The 19401-nt window shown below is 37.6% G+C and overlaps 1 protein-coding gene across 20 annotated transcripts in view; it reads left to right on the top strand.

Moving 5' to 3' along the window:
- Positions 1–19401, top strand: part of MCTP1 (multiple C2 and transmembrane domain containing 1) — a 504318-nt gene that overhangs the window by 287619 nt on the left and 197298 nt on the right. For 11 of the 20 annotated variants that reach the window (XM_073888246.1, XM_073888239.1, XM_073888215.1 and 8 more), the window contains 4 exons: positions 2148–2207; positions 7551–7628; positions 12641–12811; positions 15810–15940. In XM_073888246.1, coding sequence (XP_073744347.1) covers positions 2148–2207; positions 7551–7628; positions 12641–12811; positions 15810–15940 — 440 coding nt within the window. The remainder of the gene's footprint in view (positions 1–2147; positions 2208–7550; positions 7629–12640; positions 12812–15809; positions 15941–19401) is intronic. The other 9 variants (XM_073888245.1, XM_073888218.1, XM_073888233.1 and 6 more) reach the window with 2 other exon arrangements.

Below are 19401 nucleotides of genomic sequence, written 5' to 3'. Positions count from 1 at the left end.
TCTTGCTCTTTGCATACTAGTCACATAATTAGGTCATTAACGTCTGTATTCATCTGAGGAAGCAATGGGAATTATGGAGTTGGTACATTTTCAATATTAGTCACTTTACACCACCTAAACTTTAAATGAATTAACAAGACTTCTAAATGTTTAATGGCCATATTATTTGTTATAACTGCCTTGAGTCTAAAGCCAATACTTTCACATCCATTTAAGTTGCCTTAATACATTTTACATTAAGATAAAACTCACTCTTGGGGTGCCTGGGTGGCTCAGTCGTTTAGTGTCTGCCTTCGGCTCAGGTCATGATCCCAGTGTCCTGGGATCGAGCCCTGCATCGGGTTCCCTGCTCGGCAGGAGGCCTGCTTCTCCCTCTCCCACTCCCCCTGCTTGTGTTCCCTCTCTCGCTGTGTCTCTCTCTGTCAAATAAATAAATAAAATCTTTAAAAAAAAAAGATAAAACTCACTCTTAGTTGCATAACTGTGTTATTGGCTCTGGGGAAATTATTTGTGTAAGGAGACTCCAAGACTTCAGTGTCTTTAATATACTTTAAAATTTTTTCCACATGTTGTTAAACATGCTGTTTAATTACAAAAGAGTTGGAAATCAAAGTAAGGAGAGAATGGGTAATACAAAAAGAAAAACACGCATCTTTTGTAAAAGCTAGAATGAGATTTTTTTTACATTAAACAATGTACAGCATCAAAAAAGACTGCAACCATTCCATATAAGGTTCATGTCCCAATGTCCAAATGTAAATATGTTTCTTGAGAGACTTGGTTTGTTTGTTTGTTTGTTTTTTTGAGATACTGATATGACAGTGTCCTAAGTGTGACAGATGAGAATCATAGCTGTAAATGTAAATGAATTATAGCTTTGTAGTGCCAATAAAACGATGTCTTAAGCTCTGGACTTTTCCCCAGTCATCTCTGGCATTAGCCATGCTACCTGACAAAACCCTATGCAGGGAACTTGGGAAAGTGATCTAATCTTGTTGAGAAATAGGTTTCATGTTAAAAACAAAGCAAAACAAAACAGGTAGATTGTATAGACGATCTCTGATGTAATTCTAGTTCTAAATTTAAATTATTCAACTTGCTGCACACCCTAAACATTTTAGTTCACTATTATTTTCTGATATGATTTTTGGTATCATGTTTGGAAGGAATATCTATACCTAACCAAATGAAACTCCAAGTGACTAACAATCAACAAATTATTTATTGAGCACCTACTATGCAATAGGCATCATGTGAGGTGCTGGACTACTATCTTAACTGCTAACGCAAAATCATGGAGTAATCAAATAAGTTACAAAACTTCATCTTCTCCATCACAGTGTCTATGGTCAATACTGCCCTGTATGTGTCCCCGGTTTCCCATAATTTTACCATAACTGACACCCAGAGACAGGATGCAAAACATTCAAGTGTAAAGGATGTATGTAATGCAAATGTTCTCTTTAAAAGTGAGCAACTATGGTTTTGATTTCCTAAAGTTGAATTGGTTTCACTTTATGAAAGTCTGAGGATTAGTAATAAAATATCCAACATGAATCTGTGACTTTGTTTTCAACCCAGTTGCCACCCTGCTCAGTGTTCATTTCTTGTCAAAATTATTTTTGTGGAGCTCAAGTTAACTTACATTATCTATATTCTATATTATATCATAAAACTAGGAAGTTTTAATAAGGCATTAAACCAATTTTGACTAGGTGTGTGTTTATAAATAAGATTTCTATTGTCATTCTTTAAAAAAGCTCTGAAGGTCTATGGTGTTAATTTGTTTTGTTAAAAGGAAGATATTATCTGACTCCCTTCAGAATCTTATAGTTTGTTTGAACAGTCGTACTTTCTAAAATAAAGTGTTAGACTCTGAGATGTAATAATCAATAATTTAAGAATAAAGAGGTAAGTAGATTCTTAAAAATGACAGAAAGAATCCTTTTTAAACTTACTACCATTGATACCAGATAGGAATAAGACAAAAAACTTTAATTTACTCAAGGGAAGAAAACTAACAGTTTATAAACATCGGAAGGGTCATTAGGATATATAGTTTTGGCTTGTTCATTTTGATTTTGTTGGGCTAATTAAGTATTCTCAAAAACACCTCAAAATGTAGCTAAATATTTGTTTGTTTTTAGGATCTCTCAGAAAATGAAGTGGTTGGATCTTATTTTTCTGTGAAGTCTTTCTTTTGGAGGGTAATGTCTAAATCCTTTATAGTAATATTCTTGACTTTGGTTTTGAATAGTAATTTTGAAAGTTAAATATGGAATAGGAAATTCACTTTTTGAAATAGGCTCTCAGAAAAATGTATTCAATTGGCCTTCTTTATTAACTTTTATTCCAAGCCATTTGGGTGAGTCTTTCATTTCTTCATTTATATAAACTAAGAACTTCATATACCGAATATATTGTTTTGAAGTCAGTTCCTTGTGGGACCAAGTTTATCCCAAATTCTTGCCAGCTAGAGGCCCACAGCCCTTCCAGGAAGATGATGGTGCTGTCTAGAGGGTCCATTCAGTTTCTTTTTTCCCCTTCTTGTAAAATCTGCTCCATCTGTTTGAGAAAAATTTACTCACATTACAGTGATCTTATACTATATACATACTAGATAATCAGTGTTCTTTCTTTGGGGAAAAAAAAACTTATGAATTAGAAAACAGCAACTCTGCTTTTGATTTAAATAAAGAAAAAAGTGAAAATTCTACAGAGAATTTGTTTTAAATGCCATTGCAATTTAATGTTATTTACTCTTTCATGACTTACACATAGCGAGCTCTGTCATCCTTTTTGCTCTGCTCTAATTCTGCATTATGCACAGCACGATTTATTACAAATGCACTTACTAGTTTGCTGAGAGTTTCCTTCTTTCTTTGAAAATTCACATTTGGTACATGATTACCTAGCAATAGATACTGCAGAGAAAATGCTATACTCATCAGGCCTTGCCATTTTCTTTCCTTGGCTCTAAAACTGCTCATGACTGAAAACTACCTTTCCTCTTTAGAACGTTAAGATTTGTTTTAGTGTCTTTTAAGCAGACCGCCCGGCACTAGATTAAGTCATGTACTGAGCCAGTATAAACCACCTCTTTTCATCATGGCTATGTTCCCTCCATGCACACTTTTTTTTTTTTTTTTTGGCAGCCTTTCATTGACGAGAGCTTATTTTAATTATTATAGAATCTTCATTTCCTTTCAGTCTACTGATGGCTGCCTTCACTGATGTTATTCTGTGTCTTTGCTAAAATAACAATAATTTCTTTGATATGTTCATGCATTATCCATGAAAACACAGAGCGACTGCTCTTGAACTGTCACATTATCTTAAGTGGAGTTTGACTTTTGGCAAAAATTTAGTCTCTCTTTTCTTGAGACCCACAAGTATGGTAAATTCATACAGTATACTTCTTTGCCAAGAGAGCAGAATTCAGGAGTATTCTGTGTTGAATCTGTTCTATATGCAGCCAACGTGCAAACTGATCATATGAATGAAGCCTTGCTACCAGGATCAATTGCATAAGTAATAAATTTTAAGGGTTTCCCTTCCAATGATTCTTTCAACACCTTTCCACTTTGCTACTTCCAAATTAGTATTCCATGTACCAGGACTTTCCATTTGGTTGTGTTCATCTTTAAATATTCTTTTTTTTAATCCTTAAATATTCTTTACTAACCTTTCTCAATCTCTTGCACTAATTTTAAAATAAGAAATACACAAATTTAAAATATAACTTTTTTGTATTTGAGGTACAGTGGTCTAAGCATCTGTTGAGTCTTCTGAGCATTTGTTGAGTAACTAACAAAGTGAGTCATAAAGGCAGAACCTTTAGGGCTCATTTATTTTATCACCGAGGAAACTAAGGCCCAGAGAAGTGATGCCATTGACCTTATGTACCTAAAAATGGGATGACAGATCAGGAACAATATTTTTCTTTCTATGAATATCATAAATATAATTGTTTAAAGCAACTGAGTTCCTTTTCAGGTCAATGATGAATATAGATGTGATGTAGAAATAGAGTCCTTCCCTTAGTTTGTCTTCACTGACCCCCTTTCAGATTCTTCTTGCATTATGTAACACTTCTCCCCCACAGCTCCTTAACCCACTGATAGATGGATGTGTTTAAGGGCTGTGGTGTTGCTATGTTTGAGGTCCCATCTTACAGAATCTGAAAATCCATGATCCAGTCTACTTTGGATGAGTATGATACTTCATATTCACATTCAAAGGTCCTCTCATAACTGACCTCATTGCTCTTTGCCCAGGTAATATTTATACTGTGATTAAACTTTTAGAGAAGATGTGGATGAAGGAAGGTTTTTGTAGACATTTTTAGATATGCAGAAAACCTAAATAGTTCAGATAAAATCTTACATAAGGAGCATATGTGTGCTTTGTGGTTTTTATCAGCTTATTTATAAGGATCAATACATGTGTCCTGGAGACAGCAACTGAATTACACCATGTGAAACTGAATCCTGGTGAGAACTTGCTTAATAAATGTCAAGGCTACTTGGTAGATCTTACTTTTCTTGAGAGCAAAATAATAGAAAAAATGAAGTGATACAGAGATATTCTAATTTTCCAAAGATATGACATTTATAATTCATCAAAACATGATAGCTTAGGACACAAAACATTAAGCAGGGGGTATGGCAATTAACCATGTTTCTCATGAAGCCAACAAACATTATGTGAAGCCACTTGAATTACCCTAAGTCAGAATTTCATTGAAGATTTTTAACTTCCCATTAAGAATAACAAAACTCCATTGACCAGACATTTAGATTTTCAAGACTGAGAGTTAATTAAACAAACCATGTTATGAGAACACTATAGTGAATTAAAGAGAAAAGATTGTTTAAATGGAGAAGGCTAGGCTATACCAAGATACCACATATAGAAATGGAGAGATGGATCATAATATGAAATGGGCCTCAGAGAGTGCACAGAATACAGAATGGTTCGGAATTATGTCAAAGCACCATCTTAGGGTAGGGTCAAATCAAAGTGTGGTTGAAGGAAGATGCTGCAGAGCAAGGAGAAGTATTGGTTCTATCAAACAAGAATGTTATCCTGTGCTGAAGTGCTTATGTTCTGAACAACTCAACCGTGTATGACATACACCCAAGAAAAGTGGAGGTATTATTTATACCTTTAGGTAGGAAAGTAAGACCCTCAGAAAACAATGTATTTGTAACATTTAATTAAAAGTCTCAAAAGAAAAAATGTAAGTCAAACCCAGGACTCATTATTTCTTTACATCATTGGTGGAAACCAATACATTACTTGAGCAAACCAATAAGATTACAACATATATGATGATTTTCTATCAGTATATAACTTGATCAAACATCATAAAAGCTTAAGAACTTTTGTTTGGCCACAGTTAAGTTTAGATAAAGCATCTGAAGTAAACATAAATAGCTTCTTGACACCTTAAGTTGTTTCAAGAAGCAACAGAAATAAGAAAGAAAGTTTAAGGATAAAAACCAGGAGAGTTTCTCTAAAGATTATAGTGCTGCGAATCATCTTCTAAGAAAAAAGGGATCGAAGCCTTATTATTACATGAGGCACTTTAAAGTAGGCTGGACAAAGCCCTGGGAAGGTTTTCTGTAAAGGCAATACTGCTTTGAGAGGCTGGATGGACTGTAGAACAAATCTACTTGTTGGACTTCATCACCAAGGAGCAATTCACTAGAATAAACCCGGCAGGCAAAGGGAAAGATAGACCATGCCTGTGCCTGGGATTGAGCTAATAATTGCTCCATGCTCCAGGCTTTGCAGCACAAAACAGCCATTCTAGGCTGTCATTATCCCTTCTTTGTCGTGTCTCGTGGATCATTTGATTAAATAAAAGCATGTGCACCTCTGTGCTGAAAATAGAGGTGAGCTGACTCCACACACAGCTATTGTAAAGACACACTGATGTCTTTCACTCCAGTTTCACAGGGTCTGGGTCTCATTTGGAGGGATTAGGTTGTATACAGGTAATAAAATCCAAGATAACAAAAGCCAAGGATTATTTGCACATATCAGGGAGAAGATTAATATGACTGAGTGGTTTTTAGCCACATGGTAAATCTAGATAGATTGGTTTGGTTTTGATCTGTTTTTTAATCAAGATCTAGAATAATAGGATACCTCCTTCTATTAGTGATCCGGTTTTTCAAGGAATTGAATTAATAAGCTTTAATAACCAGAATTGAAATATAGATGTGTTCTCAATTTACTTATGAAATTCTATAACTTCACCACCTTATTAATAGATGCTAGACGATAATTCATGATGGAGCACACTTAACTCTCCTATGCTTTACTGAACAATATATGCTAGAGTTATTACCACCTGCCTACTTTTGCTTTCTCTAAGCCCCTGATTAGACTTCCTCAATAACTGATACCCGTGGATATATTTTATCTAAATAGGAGTCAAAGTATTTCAAGAAATCCTGTACACATTATTTCCCTTTTTGTTTTTGTATTATGAACTTCTTAGGCTTTGTTCTAAACATGAGATATACTGGGTAAAATGATCAATTAGGTATCAGCAACCACAGATTCAAATCTCAGCCTTGCCAGTCACTAACCATTTGGCTTTGAGTAGGGTATTTATCATCCCTGTGCCTCAGTTTCTTTACCTTAAAAATGCCTGTTATGAAAAACACTGGAGTATGAAAACCCTAGCACTTAAAAGTGGCTCAATACATGCTTATTTCTTAGTGTATGATCTAACCTGTCTTTCAGATTGGCTGAATCTAACCCTCCCTGTTGATGTTCTCATCTCATGATAATTTTATTGTTTGGAAACTGTCTAGATGCTCTAGTCATTTGATACAAACTCTTGGCTTATCATGATAATTTCCTTCCAGTATTTCTTGTTCAGCTGCATCTTTCTGAATCCATCTCTTGCTGCTCTTGGTCTTAGCAACAAAGGAACTTTTTTGTTGCTTTCTTAGGCACAAGGGCAACAAAGAGAAAATGGGACAGATCACATGGGGCAAAATTTCTCTGTTCTTTAGAGATATCTCTTTAATCATTACAAAAGATTCGCATGTGGGATGCAGTTAAGGTGATCATAGTTGTTGCCTATCCATGTAATATGTATTCTTCTGGGGCCTTACCACTTTTTTGACATTGGAAACAGTATCCTAAATATTCTGAAGCAGAGTCTTGGGGAAATGATTCTTTGCATGATTTCTCTTCCTACGTTTCTTTTCGCTACCATGCTTATGAATGAAAACCTGAAACACTCCAGCAGGGGTCCATCACTGTTTAATCTCTGTCCTTCTTTGTTCTTTTTGACCACTGTGGTATTATGCCACTAAAGAAAATGGTGGCCGGAAATGATATTATTGCACTGGCACTTATCTTCATTGTGCTAGAAGACATTTTCTGACAGTGACTTGGGGAGCCGATACTTTTTTTTTTTCAAATAATGTGTTTCTGAAAAGTAATGCTAAACACTGATTGAAATGAGGTGTCAATAGTGCCCCCAAAGCTTTCCTGTACAGTTCTGATCGTTCATCTCCATCCAGACGTGCGGCAGGCCTGCTCTTCCTGTCCTGGGCTTCTGCAGAGCAGAGCTTCAGAGTAATTATGACCAAAATGCACAAGTAAGTTCGATCGTTCAGTTTGTTTATTCCTTCTGAGCTTGCATGGGCTGTGAATTCTCATGCCTAATTTACTGTTCTGAAAACATATTCCCTATTCTAACTTTTTTTATGCATTTGAAGAGGAATTGAATCTTAAATTCCTTTTCAAGTAATAATATGCATAAACTAATATATCCTTAAGATGCCAACTCACCCATTCTAAAATCTTACTAACGATACAGGTCAATGTCTAATTGCCTCAGAATTTCAAATTGGTATTGATATCTAGTGTTTTGATAGTCTTGATTAAGTCTGAACTTGGATGAATGTTCCTTACGAGAATGATCTCAAACTTCAGTGTGCGTGAGGATCACGTGGGGCACACGCTGGAAATACGTGAGTAGCTCTGCTGCACGAGAACCGAATCACATCCAGGATGGTCAGGCCCATTGATCTCAACAAACTGCCTGCTAAAATTTGGGAATTACTCCTTTAAAATTTCAAAGGTTATTTCTTCCTTTTGCAGTGTCAGTTCTTCGCTTCGAAGCCAGATTGTTTTTCCTTTTTCTTCTTCCTTCCTATTTCTTTCCGCAAACAGAATTCTGTTTCAACAAGGACATAATTGAAAACATCTCAGATAACTAAATCCCAGCTCTAATATGTCAATTTTATTGAGGGATATCTTGGATCTAACACTCCTTCCGTTTAGGTGCTCAATAAGCAATTTTTGATTGACTATCAATACTTCAATTAATATGTTATTTAAGTACATCCTATGAGAAAAAAAAAAACTGCTAAAGGAAGGAAATAATAAATGAATGTAACACAACTTTGCAGTAGGCTCCTGCTTCTCTCTTTTAAATTCTCCAAATATCCAGATCAACCTGCTATCCTAATCAGTAAATTTAGAATCAGGACTGAAAGACTTTAATTAGCATATATGGTATCCATGCAAGAGAATGGATAATGTTCACAGTTATAGTAATTAATAATAGTGATTAGAACATAGGAGAAGGCCAGTGCCTATGACCCTTAGAACTTTTAAAGCAGGGATTCGCACCCTTGAGCATGCATCAGAATGACCTTGAGTGAGGGCTGAGTAAACCAGAGCTTCTGATTCTGTTGGTCTGGAGCGTGGCTAAAAAATTTGTATTTCTAGCCAGCTCCCCGGTGACACTGATGCCATTGGTCTGTGGCCCACACTTTGAGAACTTTGCTATACAGAGGGAGGAAACTTTAAATAGAGCAGCAAGTGACTCAGCAAGTATCTGGAAGAGCATTAACGCTAGTGGTTTTCAAAGTTTCATTTTTTTTGTAGTTGTGGAATTCCATTTGTCACATCCCTTCAACAAGCTCCCCGAAACTTTGATTTAAGAAATTAATAAAAGTGACAAATGACTATCTTAAGCAGGTTAAATCTTTTCTGTTTATGGGATATACTGTTTTCTATTCAGGCCCCCCTACCCACAGACACCCTTAACCCCCTTTTACCACCCCCCCCCCACACACACACAGAATAGTGCTGTTAGTACACTTGGAGCTCTGGAGTACAGTTTGGAGAACCATAGGTAAGAAAACTCAGGCCCAGGATGCCTGAGTGTCTCAGTTGGTTAAACATCTGCCTTCCGCTCAGGTCATGATCCCAGGGTCATGGGCTCCTTGCTCAGCGGGGAGCCTCTCCCTCTGCCTGCTGCTCTCCCTGCTGTGGTCTCTCTCTCTCTCTCTCTCTGACAAATGAAGGAATAAAATCTTTAAAAAGGCAAAAAAAAGGAGGGAGAGAAGAAAACTGAGGCCCAGAGAAGAAGCTACATGCCCAAGTTACAGTCAGAAATTGCTAGAAAGATGCAAGTGAGTCCTTATGTTAAGTCATTGTCTCTTCTAGTCCTGGTGGTATAACTTTCTATCTTCCCCCTTTACCTTATAGTTTTATTTCAAGTTCCTATTCTTTATACGTAGACTAAATATCTATTTCATGACTATGCATTAATCAAATCACAAAAGAATTATGGAGCTTCTTTTTTTAAAAAAGATTTTTTTTAATTTATTTATTTGAGAGAGAGAGCACAAGTTGAAGGTGGGGCAGAGGCAGAGGGAGAAGCAGGCTTCCTGCTGAGCAGGGAGCCCAACATGAGGCTGGTTCCCAGGACAGTGGGATCATGACCTGAGCTGAAGGCAGACATTTAACTGACTGAGCCACCCAGGTACCCCTTATGGAGCCTCTTTTTAGAAAAGTACCATTTTTAACAAATAAAAATATTGAAGATGGAAAAATTCCTTTTAAAATGGTATCTGGTTAGTATGCCTTTGGGACCCCCTCTCCTTTTTCCTTTTAAACTTTTATGCAGTTCACCTTAATTCCCACATTCATTAACCCTGTTTGTATGAAGCAATATCCCTCTTCCTCTCCCTTGGCTTTCCAACTCGTTTTAGGAACGTTCTTCCAGGTTATAGAAAAGAATTTTGTAATGAATGGCACTAGGTAAAGCCTCCATGAAGTTCCTTTTATTTCTATGAAAGCATAAAGGATCCCATGGAAAGCATTCTTTCTGCTTCCCACCCTGTAAGTAAAGTTCCTGTTCTCATGTGAGAAACGAAAGGAGGGGCAAGCTAGGAAGGGTTTCAGACTTAGTACCATTCGAGAAGCTAACTTAGCATTGCTAATTGAAGGTACCACGTAGCCTAGATTGTACCCACATATAATGTGACTAAGTGCCCTGTGAGACTTCTATTTCTAGAGTGCCTAGAAAGTGTTACTAAGTATGTCCGTCAACAAGCTGAAGTCTTGTAAGTATGAATGCATGTGCTCCTACAAGAGAAAAGTAGAAGGTGATTTCACATATTACCGTGCAGGAAAATCTAGACTGGGATGTCATTTCAAATATAACAGCTCACCTCCCTGGAACATTATACGAACATTAGGAACATTATACTTAAATCATGATTACTTTTAAACCTAGGAGAGAGTCTCTACCCCAAAGACCAATATTGGGAGAAGCTCAGGAATAAAGGTCAGAAATACTGGATTCTAGTCAAACATCCAACATCTATTAGCCCAAACCACACTAAGCCTCAAATTCCTCATCATTAAAATGGAAATAGCAGGCCTTGTCTTCCTACTTCAGAGGGTTTTAGTGGGAATCAAGTGATATAATGCACACACATGCACTTTGAAATTCTACAGCTCTATGTAAATGGGTTGTTATTAACTCCTTGGCCTTTGCTAAGATAATTATTTCTTCTTACTTATCAAAAATTCATTTTTCTTCTTTCCTTCTTTGCCACTCACATTCCTTAACAAAACGTTCAGACCCAAAGTTTAGAATCTGTTTTTCTAGAGTCGGTATTTAGAGGCAATCTCAAGAGCAGCAGAAGTGGTTAGATAGATAGATAGATAGATAGATAAAATAAATGAATAAAAACACACTGTTATCTATTGCTGCATTATATATTAATAAGTAGCATGAAATCTTAGAACCCCTTCAAGGTCACTTGGTGCAATAAACTTTTTAATCTGTTAAATCCTTGGTTCAAACAAAAGCCAATGCAGAAAGTCAATGTGTGAAACAGATGAGAGCAGAGGGCCTCTAGCTGAAGTGGGGCATGGAGTCCCGTGGAAGTTACAGGTGCTCCGTGAAAGTCCAGTGCACCCCAGAACACATCTGAACACTGCTCTCGGAGCTCACAGAGGTATGGGGTGTGTAGGTGCAGTCCTGTGTTGCTATTAATAAGGCAGAGCCCCCAGGCAATGTTGTTCAAAATTTGGGGATCACCAAGGCAAGGAACTAGATAATGTGATTTAGAAAGAGTTCCATTAAAAGGTTCAAATATAAAAAGTACTGCCTTTTGAAGAATGTAGTTATCATTTTCCTAATAAAAGCAACCTGAAATGCATTACTTTTCATAATGATAGATAAAAATGGCTATGGCGTTAGTGTGGTAAGGAAAAAAAGCAGGAACTCAAAGTGAAAGAGGGAGTTATACAAAATAGGCTCTAACTTTATAATGTTAATGTTGAAGGAATTGGGCTGAAAGCAGAGTTAATCTATAATTTAGAAATGGGGTACTTTGAGGTGGAGAGACATGTTGAATTTCTTCATGAAATGACTGTAAGTGAAAAAAACATGCTTGACAATATAGTACTGCTTGGTTCTGAATCCAAATTGAAAAGATTTTAACATTTTAGCTACTTTGATTTGTTGTATGTGCTGTTTAGTTCAAAGAGATTAAACAGCCATTTCTGGTAGGCTTCCTAATTTTCAAAAATTGTGACTTTGTTCACTGGCTTGAATATTGTGACTTAGAATTGAGCATAATAAAAATCATGAAGGAACATGTTCAAGAACTAGAATGAGAAGTAATTTCAGAAACATACCCGCCAATGTAAATCACATATGTAATTTTTAAAATTTGTGACGCAAGTTTCAGCATAAGCGAGACACCTCAGATGAGCATATTGATTTCGTTTTCTGTTCTACAGTACCTTCTCTAGTGCACTGAAACTCCATTGTCTCCTAACGTGGCAATTAAGACGTTTTTTAATTGACTGCACAGAACTCGTAACTAATCTTACAACTAAAACCCACTACTAAAACCAACTGGTAACATGAAAAAGAGATTTCAAAAACCATAACTAATTAAAAATCAAATATCACAGTGTGGATGAGGCCTTTGGTATTCATAATATTTATTTTTTACATATTTTGGCACTGGCATATTTGACATATTTGACGTAGGTATATATTCTCTGATATTCTTAAAGTATCCACATCTTGTGATTTTAAGAGTTAGAAAACTAGACTTTAAGCATTTGCCTCTTTTAAACAGCAACCTTAAATTTATCATGAGATGATAATTTCACATTTATTGATGGTTTTATAATTAATAAATAATCTGTAAATTATGTTTATTTTTTTAATTGTAACTACCTATTTTTTTTTTCTTTTCAAAAAATCGTAACAGGAGAAAGGGTAATGCCAAATGAGGTATTTTGGTTTAAAACTCAAGAGGCTAACTCTGCTTTCCTTTACCAAAAGTTTCAGACCCAAAGTTTACGTCTATCAGACGTACACAGAAAATCACAGCTTTGGAGAGGAATAGTCAGCATCACGTTGATTGAGGGACGAGACCTCAAGGCAATGGATTCAAATGGGTTGAGTGACCCCTATGTGAAGTTCCGGCTTGGGCATCAGAAGTATAAGAGCAAGGTAACCATATCTCTTTTGTGTTCCTGTCGGTGTTTGGCAGGCAGTGGTTGGCTAATGGCCATGCTTTGGGAGATGAAAACACTAGATACTTTTTTAAATGCTTAACAGAACTTCTTTCGAACATCAGATCAGCAAACCTGACCAATAACTGTGCTGTTGCATTTCTTACTTAATGTGCTGTGTGACCTTGCGTAAACTACTTTCCTGTCTCAACTTCTTCATCTATAACACAGGAGTTGAACGTATCTTTAAAAAAAAAAAAAAAAAAAAAAAGCTGGAACAAACCTAAATTGATGACTGGCGCATAACATGCTCAGTGTTGGCTACTATTATTATTACAATTAGTACTGGTATCAGCACTACAAATAGCATTATTTTATATACCATGTAAAGATACCAAAAGTCTTTGTACATTACTCTGAAACATTTTATCCCAGCTGACTTACACCAATGCAGATTGCAAGATTTTTCCTTTATTTGTTTAAGAAAACAAAGGGCCAAATTCCTGCTGCCCATACTAGCAGTGTGCCATGGGGCAGGTTACTCTGACTCTCCATGCCCCAGTTTCCCCATCTGTAAAAATGAGAATTAAAATAATGCCTAGGGATGCCTGGGTGGCTCAGTTGTTAAGTGTCTGCCTTCAGCTCAGGTCATGATCTCAGAGTCCTGGGATCGAGCCCTGAATCGGGCTCCCCGCTCAGTGGGAAGCCTGCTTCTCCCTCTGCCTGCCATTCCCCCTGCTTGTACTCTCTCTCTCTCTCTCTGACAAATAAATAACTCTTTAAAAAAAATATAAAAAAAATGATAATGCCTACCTAATAATGTTATTGAGAAGACTGAATAAATATATGTTATGCATGTCAAGGGCTTGGAATACTGTCTCATCCACAATTAATACTCAATAAATGGTAGTAGCAGAAAGAAGATTAGCAGCAGTAATAAGTATATTGTATAATAACAATTATATTAGTAGTAATAATATATTAAATAGCCATCTTAGTATATTATTGATAGAAGTAATAATAATTAGCAAAGGTCATAGTGGTCATAGTTTATTTGTGGCACATGTCTTATCTGTGTTGTATCCAAATACAACCTTTTTGGGGGGCCTGTCTGGCTCAGTTGGAAGAGCATGTGACTCTCAATCTTGGGGTCATGAGTTTGAGCCCCACATTGGGTGTAGAGGTTACTTAAACAAGTAAATAAAAACTTTTAAAAAACCGAAAAACCACAATGAAAACAAATACAACCTCTTAAATGGTCAGCTTCCTACAGCGAGTATTCATCACTTGGGACAGCTCCTCATATCTGTCTTGTATTAAAAATCACATTCTACTTTGATGGGAATATCTTCACTTTGACATTATCATTTTCAAGAACTTTTGATAAATAGCCTGCCTAGGTTCCTTCTGGCACAGGAAGTTTTCATCAGTAACTAGGTAGTTAGAAATATCACAGAGCTGATTCATTAGTAGGCAGTGAGAACTGCTCACAGGCTGATTGGTTACCTTCTTGAGTGCCCACACGGAGGGGGCAGGTCACCTTCAGGTCACTTCTGACCTGAAGGAAATCATGTAGGGAAGACTGCCCTTAAAAAGGAAACTGAAAAATTAGGCTCTTGATGGACAAATAAGGAAGACAGACCATTCCCCAAAATACCATAGAAGTTGCATCTGAACCCAGTAATGAGAGATTTGAATTATCATAGGATCCTCTAGTGCCATCTTTTTTTTCTGCCATGGACTTAATAACATATTTTAAAGAAACTACTGATTCCAAAAATAGGTACCTATAACTACTTCTATCTTGTCCTTTATCAATTAACATCATTTCCATGTTCTGGTAGACTTAAAACATTACTTATTTTTATAGTTCTGCTCTTTAGGTATGAAATATGAAACTCAGCTATGGACACGTGTCTCTCTTTGCTCTTTCTTTCATGATATATTGCTGATTAATTTCAGATTATGAACTTTAAAAATTGTGATTCATTTGTATTACCTTTGCACGTAACATACTTCATTGCTTTCGAAGTCTTTACATCTGAAGATCTGTCCCTTATACATTCAAAAGAGAAAAGGCCGCTCCATGCCCTCCTGCCAAAAAGAAAGAATAGGGAAACAAATATGAATGTTGTTTAACCCAATGGTGAATGAAATTTCAAAGCACATCAATATGGGTCACTCTATTGCTTGATTCTACCAGATGTCTTTTCTGAATACTTAAAGTTACAAAATTGCACTTCGAGAAAGATACCTTTTTTGTATTTGCAATATAGAGATTATACACACACACTCATATTAATTCACAAACATATTTTGGCATGTTGTTTTGGGGAAAGAGACCTGAGGCTCTAATCAAAGACCCGAGTTAGAGTCTAGATACTAAAACGTCAGTCACTTCAACTCTAGGTCTCAGTTTCTCCAGATATAAAATGGGGATGAAACATCAATGCTCTAATTCTAACATAAATGTTTGCCTGACCACCCCAAAGTTACTTACTGTTTCCTCCTGCTCCCATAGAACTTCATTGTCTGGGGTTTCTCCATGTATTCAGCTCAGAATTCCCATGTGTGCGGGGAGTAAGGGGGAAAAAAAAACCTGGGAATCCACATCTCCCTTTGTTATGAGATGACAGACTGTGAGTTATGTCTTTGTGCATTAACCGGTTATGTAAAATAAATGCTAGTATCTGAGTGAGCTATTTCACTTGTAGACTATTTGCCTTTTCTGTATAATTCATACGTCTCATCTCTTATTCAAGATGACAAAGGGGTGCCCTTTGGTTTTCAGGACATATCCTCAAGAGTTCCTTCAGATGATATGCATTAAAGATGCTAGACATCTAATGACTCATTTCCATCATTTCTGGAAGCTTTTGTTCAAATCTCACACATGCTTTTCTAGATAGCACCTTAATTTTTATTTAATGCCTCGAGTTAAATTTTTTTAAAAGACTGATATTTATGCAACAACGATTACTTTTTTTGTTTTCCAGATTATGCCAAAAACTTTGAATCCACAGTGGAGGGAACAATTTGATTTTCATCTCTATGAAGAGAAAGGTGGGATTATTGATATCACCGCCTGGGACAAAGATGCTGGGAAAAGGGATGATTTTATTGGCAGGTTTGTACGATTTGGCATTTTTGGTTCACCCTAGAGAGGGTGAATGTTGTTAAAAGGATAATTGCTTTATGTCTGGTTATAGTAATTGACCTTTACCATTTTGTTACTAATTGCCTTATATAATTGGCTGCTCCCATGTTAGGGGCATAGATATTTACAATTGTTAGATCTTCTTGTTGGATAGACCCTTTAAGTAGGATTTAGGGTCCTTCCTCATCTCTTATTACAGTCTTTGGTTTAAAATCTAATTTGTCTGATATAAGGATTGCCACCCCAGCTTTCTTTTGGTGTCCATTAGCATGGTAAATGGTTTTCCACCCCCTCACTTTCAATCTGGGGGTGTCTTTGGGTCTAAAATGAGTCTCTTGCAGACAGCATATCGATGGGTCTTGTTTTTTAATCCAATCCGATAGCCTGTGTCTTTTGATTGGGGCATTTAGCCCATTTACATTCAGGTTAACTATTGAAAGGTATGAATTTAGTGCCATTGTATTGCCTGTAAGGTGACTGTTACTGTATATTGTCTGTGTTCCATTCTGATCTATGCTGCTTTTAGGCTCTCTCTTTGCTTAGAGGACCCCTTTCAATATTTCTTGGAGGGCTGGTTTCGTGTTTGCAAATTCCTTTAGTTCTTGTTTGTCCTGGAAGCTTTTGATCTCTCCTTCTATTTTCAATGACAGCCTAGCTGGATATAGTATTCTTGGCTGCATATTTTTCTCGTTTAGTGCTCTGAAGATATCTTGCCAGTCGTTTCTGGCCTGCCAGGTCTCTGTGGATAGGTCTGTTGCCAATCTAATATTTCTACCATTGTAGGTTACATATCTCTTCTCCCGAGCTGCTTTCAGGATTTTCTCTTTGTCTCTGAGACTGGTAAGTTTTACTATTAGATGTTGGGGTGTTGACCTATTTTTATTGATTTTGAGAGGGGTTCTCTGTGCCTCCTCGATTTTGATGCCTGTTTCCTTCCTCACATTAGGGAAGTTCTCTGCTATTCTTTGCTCCAATATACCTTCTGCCCCTCTCTCTCTTTCTTCTTCTTCTGGGATCCCAATTATTCTAATGTTGTTTCATCTTATAGTATCACTTATCTCTTGAATTCTGCCCTCGTGATCCTGTAGTTGTTTATCTCTCTTTTTCTCAGACTCTTTATTTTCCATCATTTGGTCTTCTATATTGCTGATTCTCTCTTCTGCCTCGTTTATCCTAGCAGTTAGTGCCCCCATTTTTTATTGCACCTCATTAATAGCCTTTTTGATTTTGACTTGGTTAGATTTTAGTTCTTTTATTTCTCCAGAAAGGGTTTCTCTAATAATTTCCACGCTTTTTTCAAGACCAGCTAGTATCTTTAAAGTCATGATTCTGAACTCTAGGTCCGACATCATACTAATGTCCGTATTGAGTAGGACCCTGGCTGACGGTACTATCTCTTGTTCTTTTTGCTGAGGTGATTTTTTTCGTCTTGTCATTTTGTCCAGAGGAGAATAGATGAATGAGAGAACAAAATGCTAACAGGTTAACAACGTCCCCAGCAAATATACTCTATACAAATCAGAAAAGACCTGAAACCAGGGGAAAAGAAAGGGAAAGAAAGAAAAAAGAAAGAGAAAAGAAAGAAAAAAACAAAAAGAAAAAGATAAAAACAAAAACAGAATAATACAAAAAAAACCGGAATATGATCAAATATGATCAGGCTAGTGCATAGATCAGTGCCACACACTAGATTTTGGGCGTATTTTGGTCTGTTAGAAAAAAGTGCCTCCTAAAATTTTAAAGGAAGAAAGACTTATATATGTACAAAATAAGGGTTGATACACTGAAGGGATGGAAGATGACTATAAAGATGAAAATTATAAAAGATTTTATAAAAGGAATTGATACTATAAGAAGTTGTTTGAAAAAAGAAAGATGAAAATTAAAAAAAAAAGGGGAGAGAATGTGATCAGGCAGGAGACTAGAACAAAGCCATACACTAGTGATTTAGGGTATATTTTGATCTGTTAGAAGAAACTGTATCTCAAAATTTTAAAGAGAGAACAACTTATATGCCAAAAATAAGGGTAACTACTACGAAGGGATAAAATATGACTCTAAAAATGAAAAATAAAAAATATTTTTTTAAAAAAAAGGGATTGATAAGATGTTGGTTGAAAAAGGGAAAAAGAAAAATTAAAAAAAAAAACAGTTAAAAAAATAACTTTGAAAAACTAATGAATCATGGTAAAAAAAAAGCCATGAATTCTATGTGCAGTATTCCCCTAGCACTGGAGTTCTCCCATTCTCCTTGATCAGTAAACTTGGTCTTGGCTTGCTGGCTGTTCGTGCTGATCTTCTGGGGGAGGGGCCTGTTGCTGTGGTTCCCAAATGTCTTTGCCGGAGGCGGAATTGCCCCACCCTTGTCCGTCCAGGCTAAGCAAGCTGCTCAGGTTTGCTCTCAGGAGCTTTTGTTCCCTGCAAGCTCTGGTACAGCTTTGGAGGACCAGGGTGAAAATGGTGGCTTCCCAATCTCCACTCAGAGGAGCCGAGAACTCGGGGCCCCGCTCCTCAGTGCGCCCCCAGAGAAAAGCAGTCACTCCCGTCTCCCTGGTCTCTGGCCGCGCTGCGTGCTCACCCGGCCTGTGACCGAGCGTTTCTATCTCTGGCACCCGACCCCGTGTGGAGTCTCCAAACCCAGCAGATCCCTGCGGTGCGTTCCCGCGCCGCTCCTCCCCGGGGGAGGAAGGGGAGTCTCCCCGGCTCTGCCGCTTGTTGGGTCCCTGCTGGAGGAGCAGTGGCCCGACTGGGCCACGGATCATAGTTTATGGCCACCCCAAGCTGAGAGCCCGCACCTCGGCTCCGTCTCTGCTCCCGGCTTCCCTGCTCCGATACCTGCGAACTCTGCCGCACTCAGGCACCCCCGGGCTTTCTGTGACCCCGAGGGTCCTGAGACCACACTGTCCCGCGAGGGTTCCACCCCCTGCTTGGCCACTGGAGCGACGTCCCTCAGCGGAGCCGACTTCGAAAAGTTCCGATTTTGTGCTCCGCGGCTCTATCACTTGCCAGAAGCGGCCGACGGAGGCCCCTCCCCCGCTGTCTATCCTGCCGAATATCGCCTCGGATTCACTTCTCTGCACGTCCTACCTTCCAGAAAGTGGTCGCTTCTCTGTTCAGAGAGTTGTTGCTACTCTCTTCTTCGGACTCCTGTTGAGTTCGTAGGTGTTCAGAATGGTTTGATCCCTATTCAGCTGAATTCCTGAGACCAGAGGAAATCCAGGTCTCCTACTCCCCCGCCATCTTGCTCCGCCAAGCTGACCTTTACCATTTTGAAGGAAAGGATCTGACCATGGTAAAGCAAGGCTTGGGTCAAGGGAAAAATAGATTTGAAGACTGACCAGTAGGTGGCAGTTTTGACCAGTTGATGGATAGGCTATCTGAATTTGATATTAGAAATTTTCTCCAGGTGTCAGAAAATTGTGTGTAAAAGT

Source organism: Callorhinus ursinus, unplaced genomic scaffold, assembly GCF_003265705.2.
Source record: "Callorhinus ursinus isolate GAN/ISIS: 27379988/994484 unplaced genomic scaffold, GSC_fseal_2.0 scaffold3, whole genome shotgun sequence".
NCBI classification, from domain to species: Eukaryota; Metazoa; Chordata; class Mammalia; order Carnivora; family Otariidae; genus Callorhinus; species Callorhinus ursinus.
The sequence above is the reverse complement of the archived record's forward strand: the minus strand, read 5'-3'. Positions and strand labels throughout refer to the sequence as shown.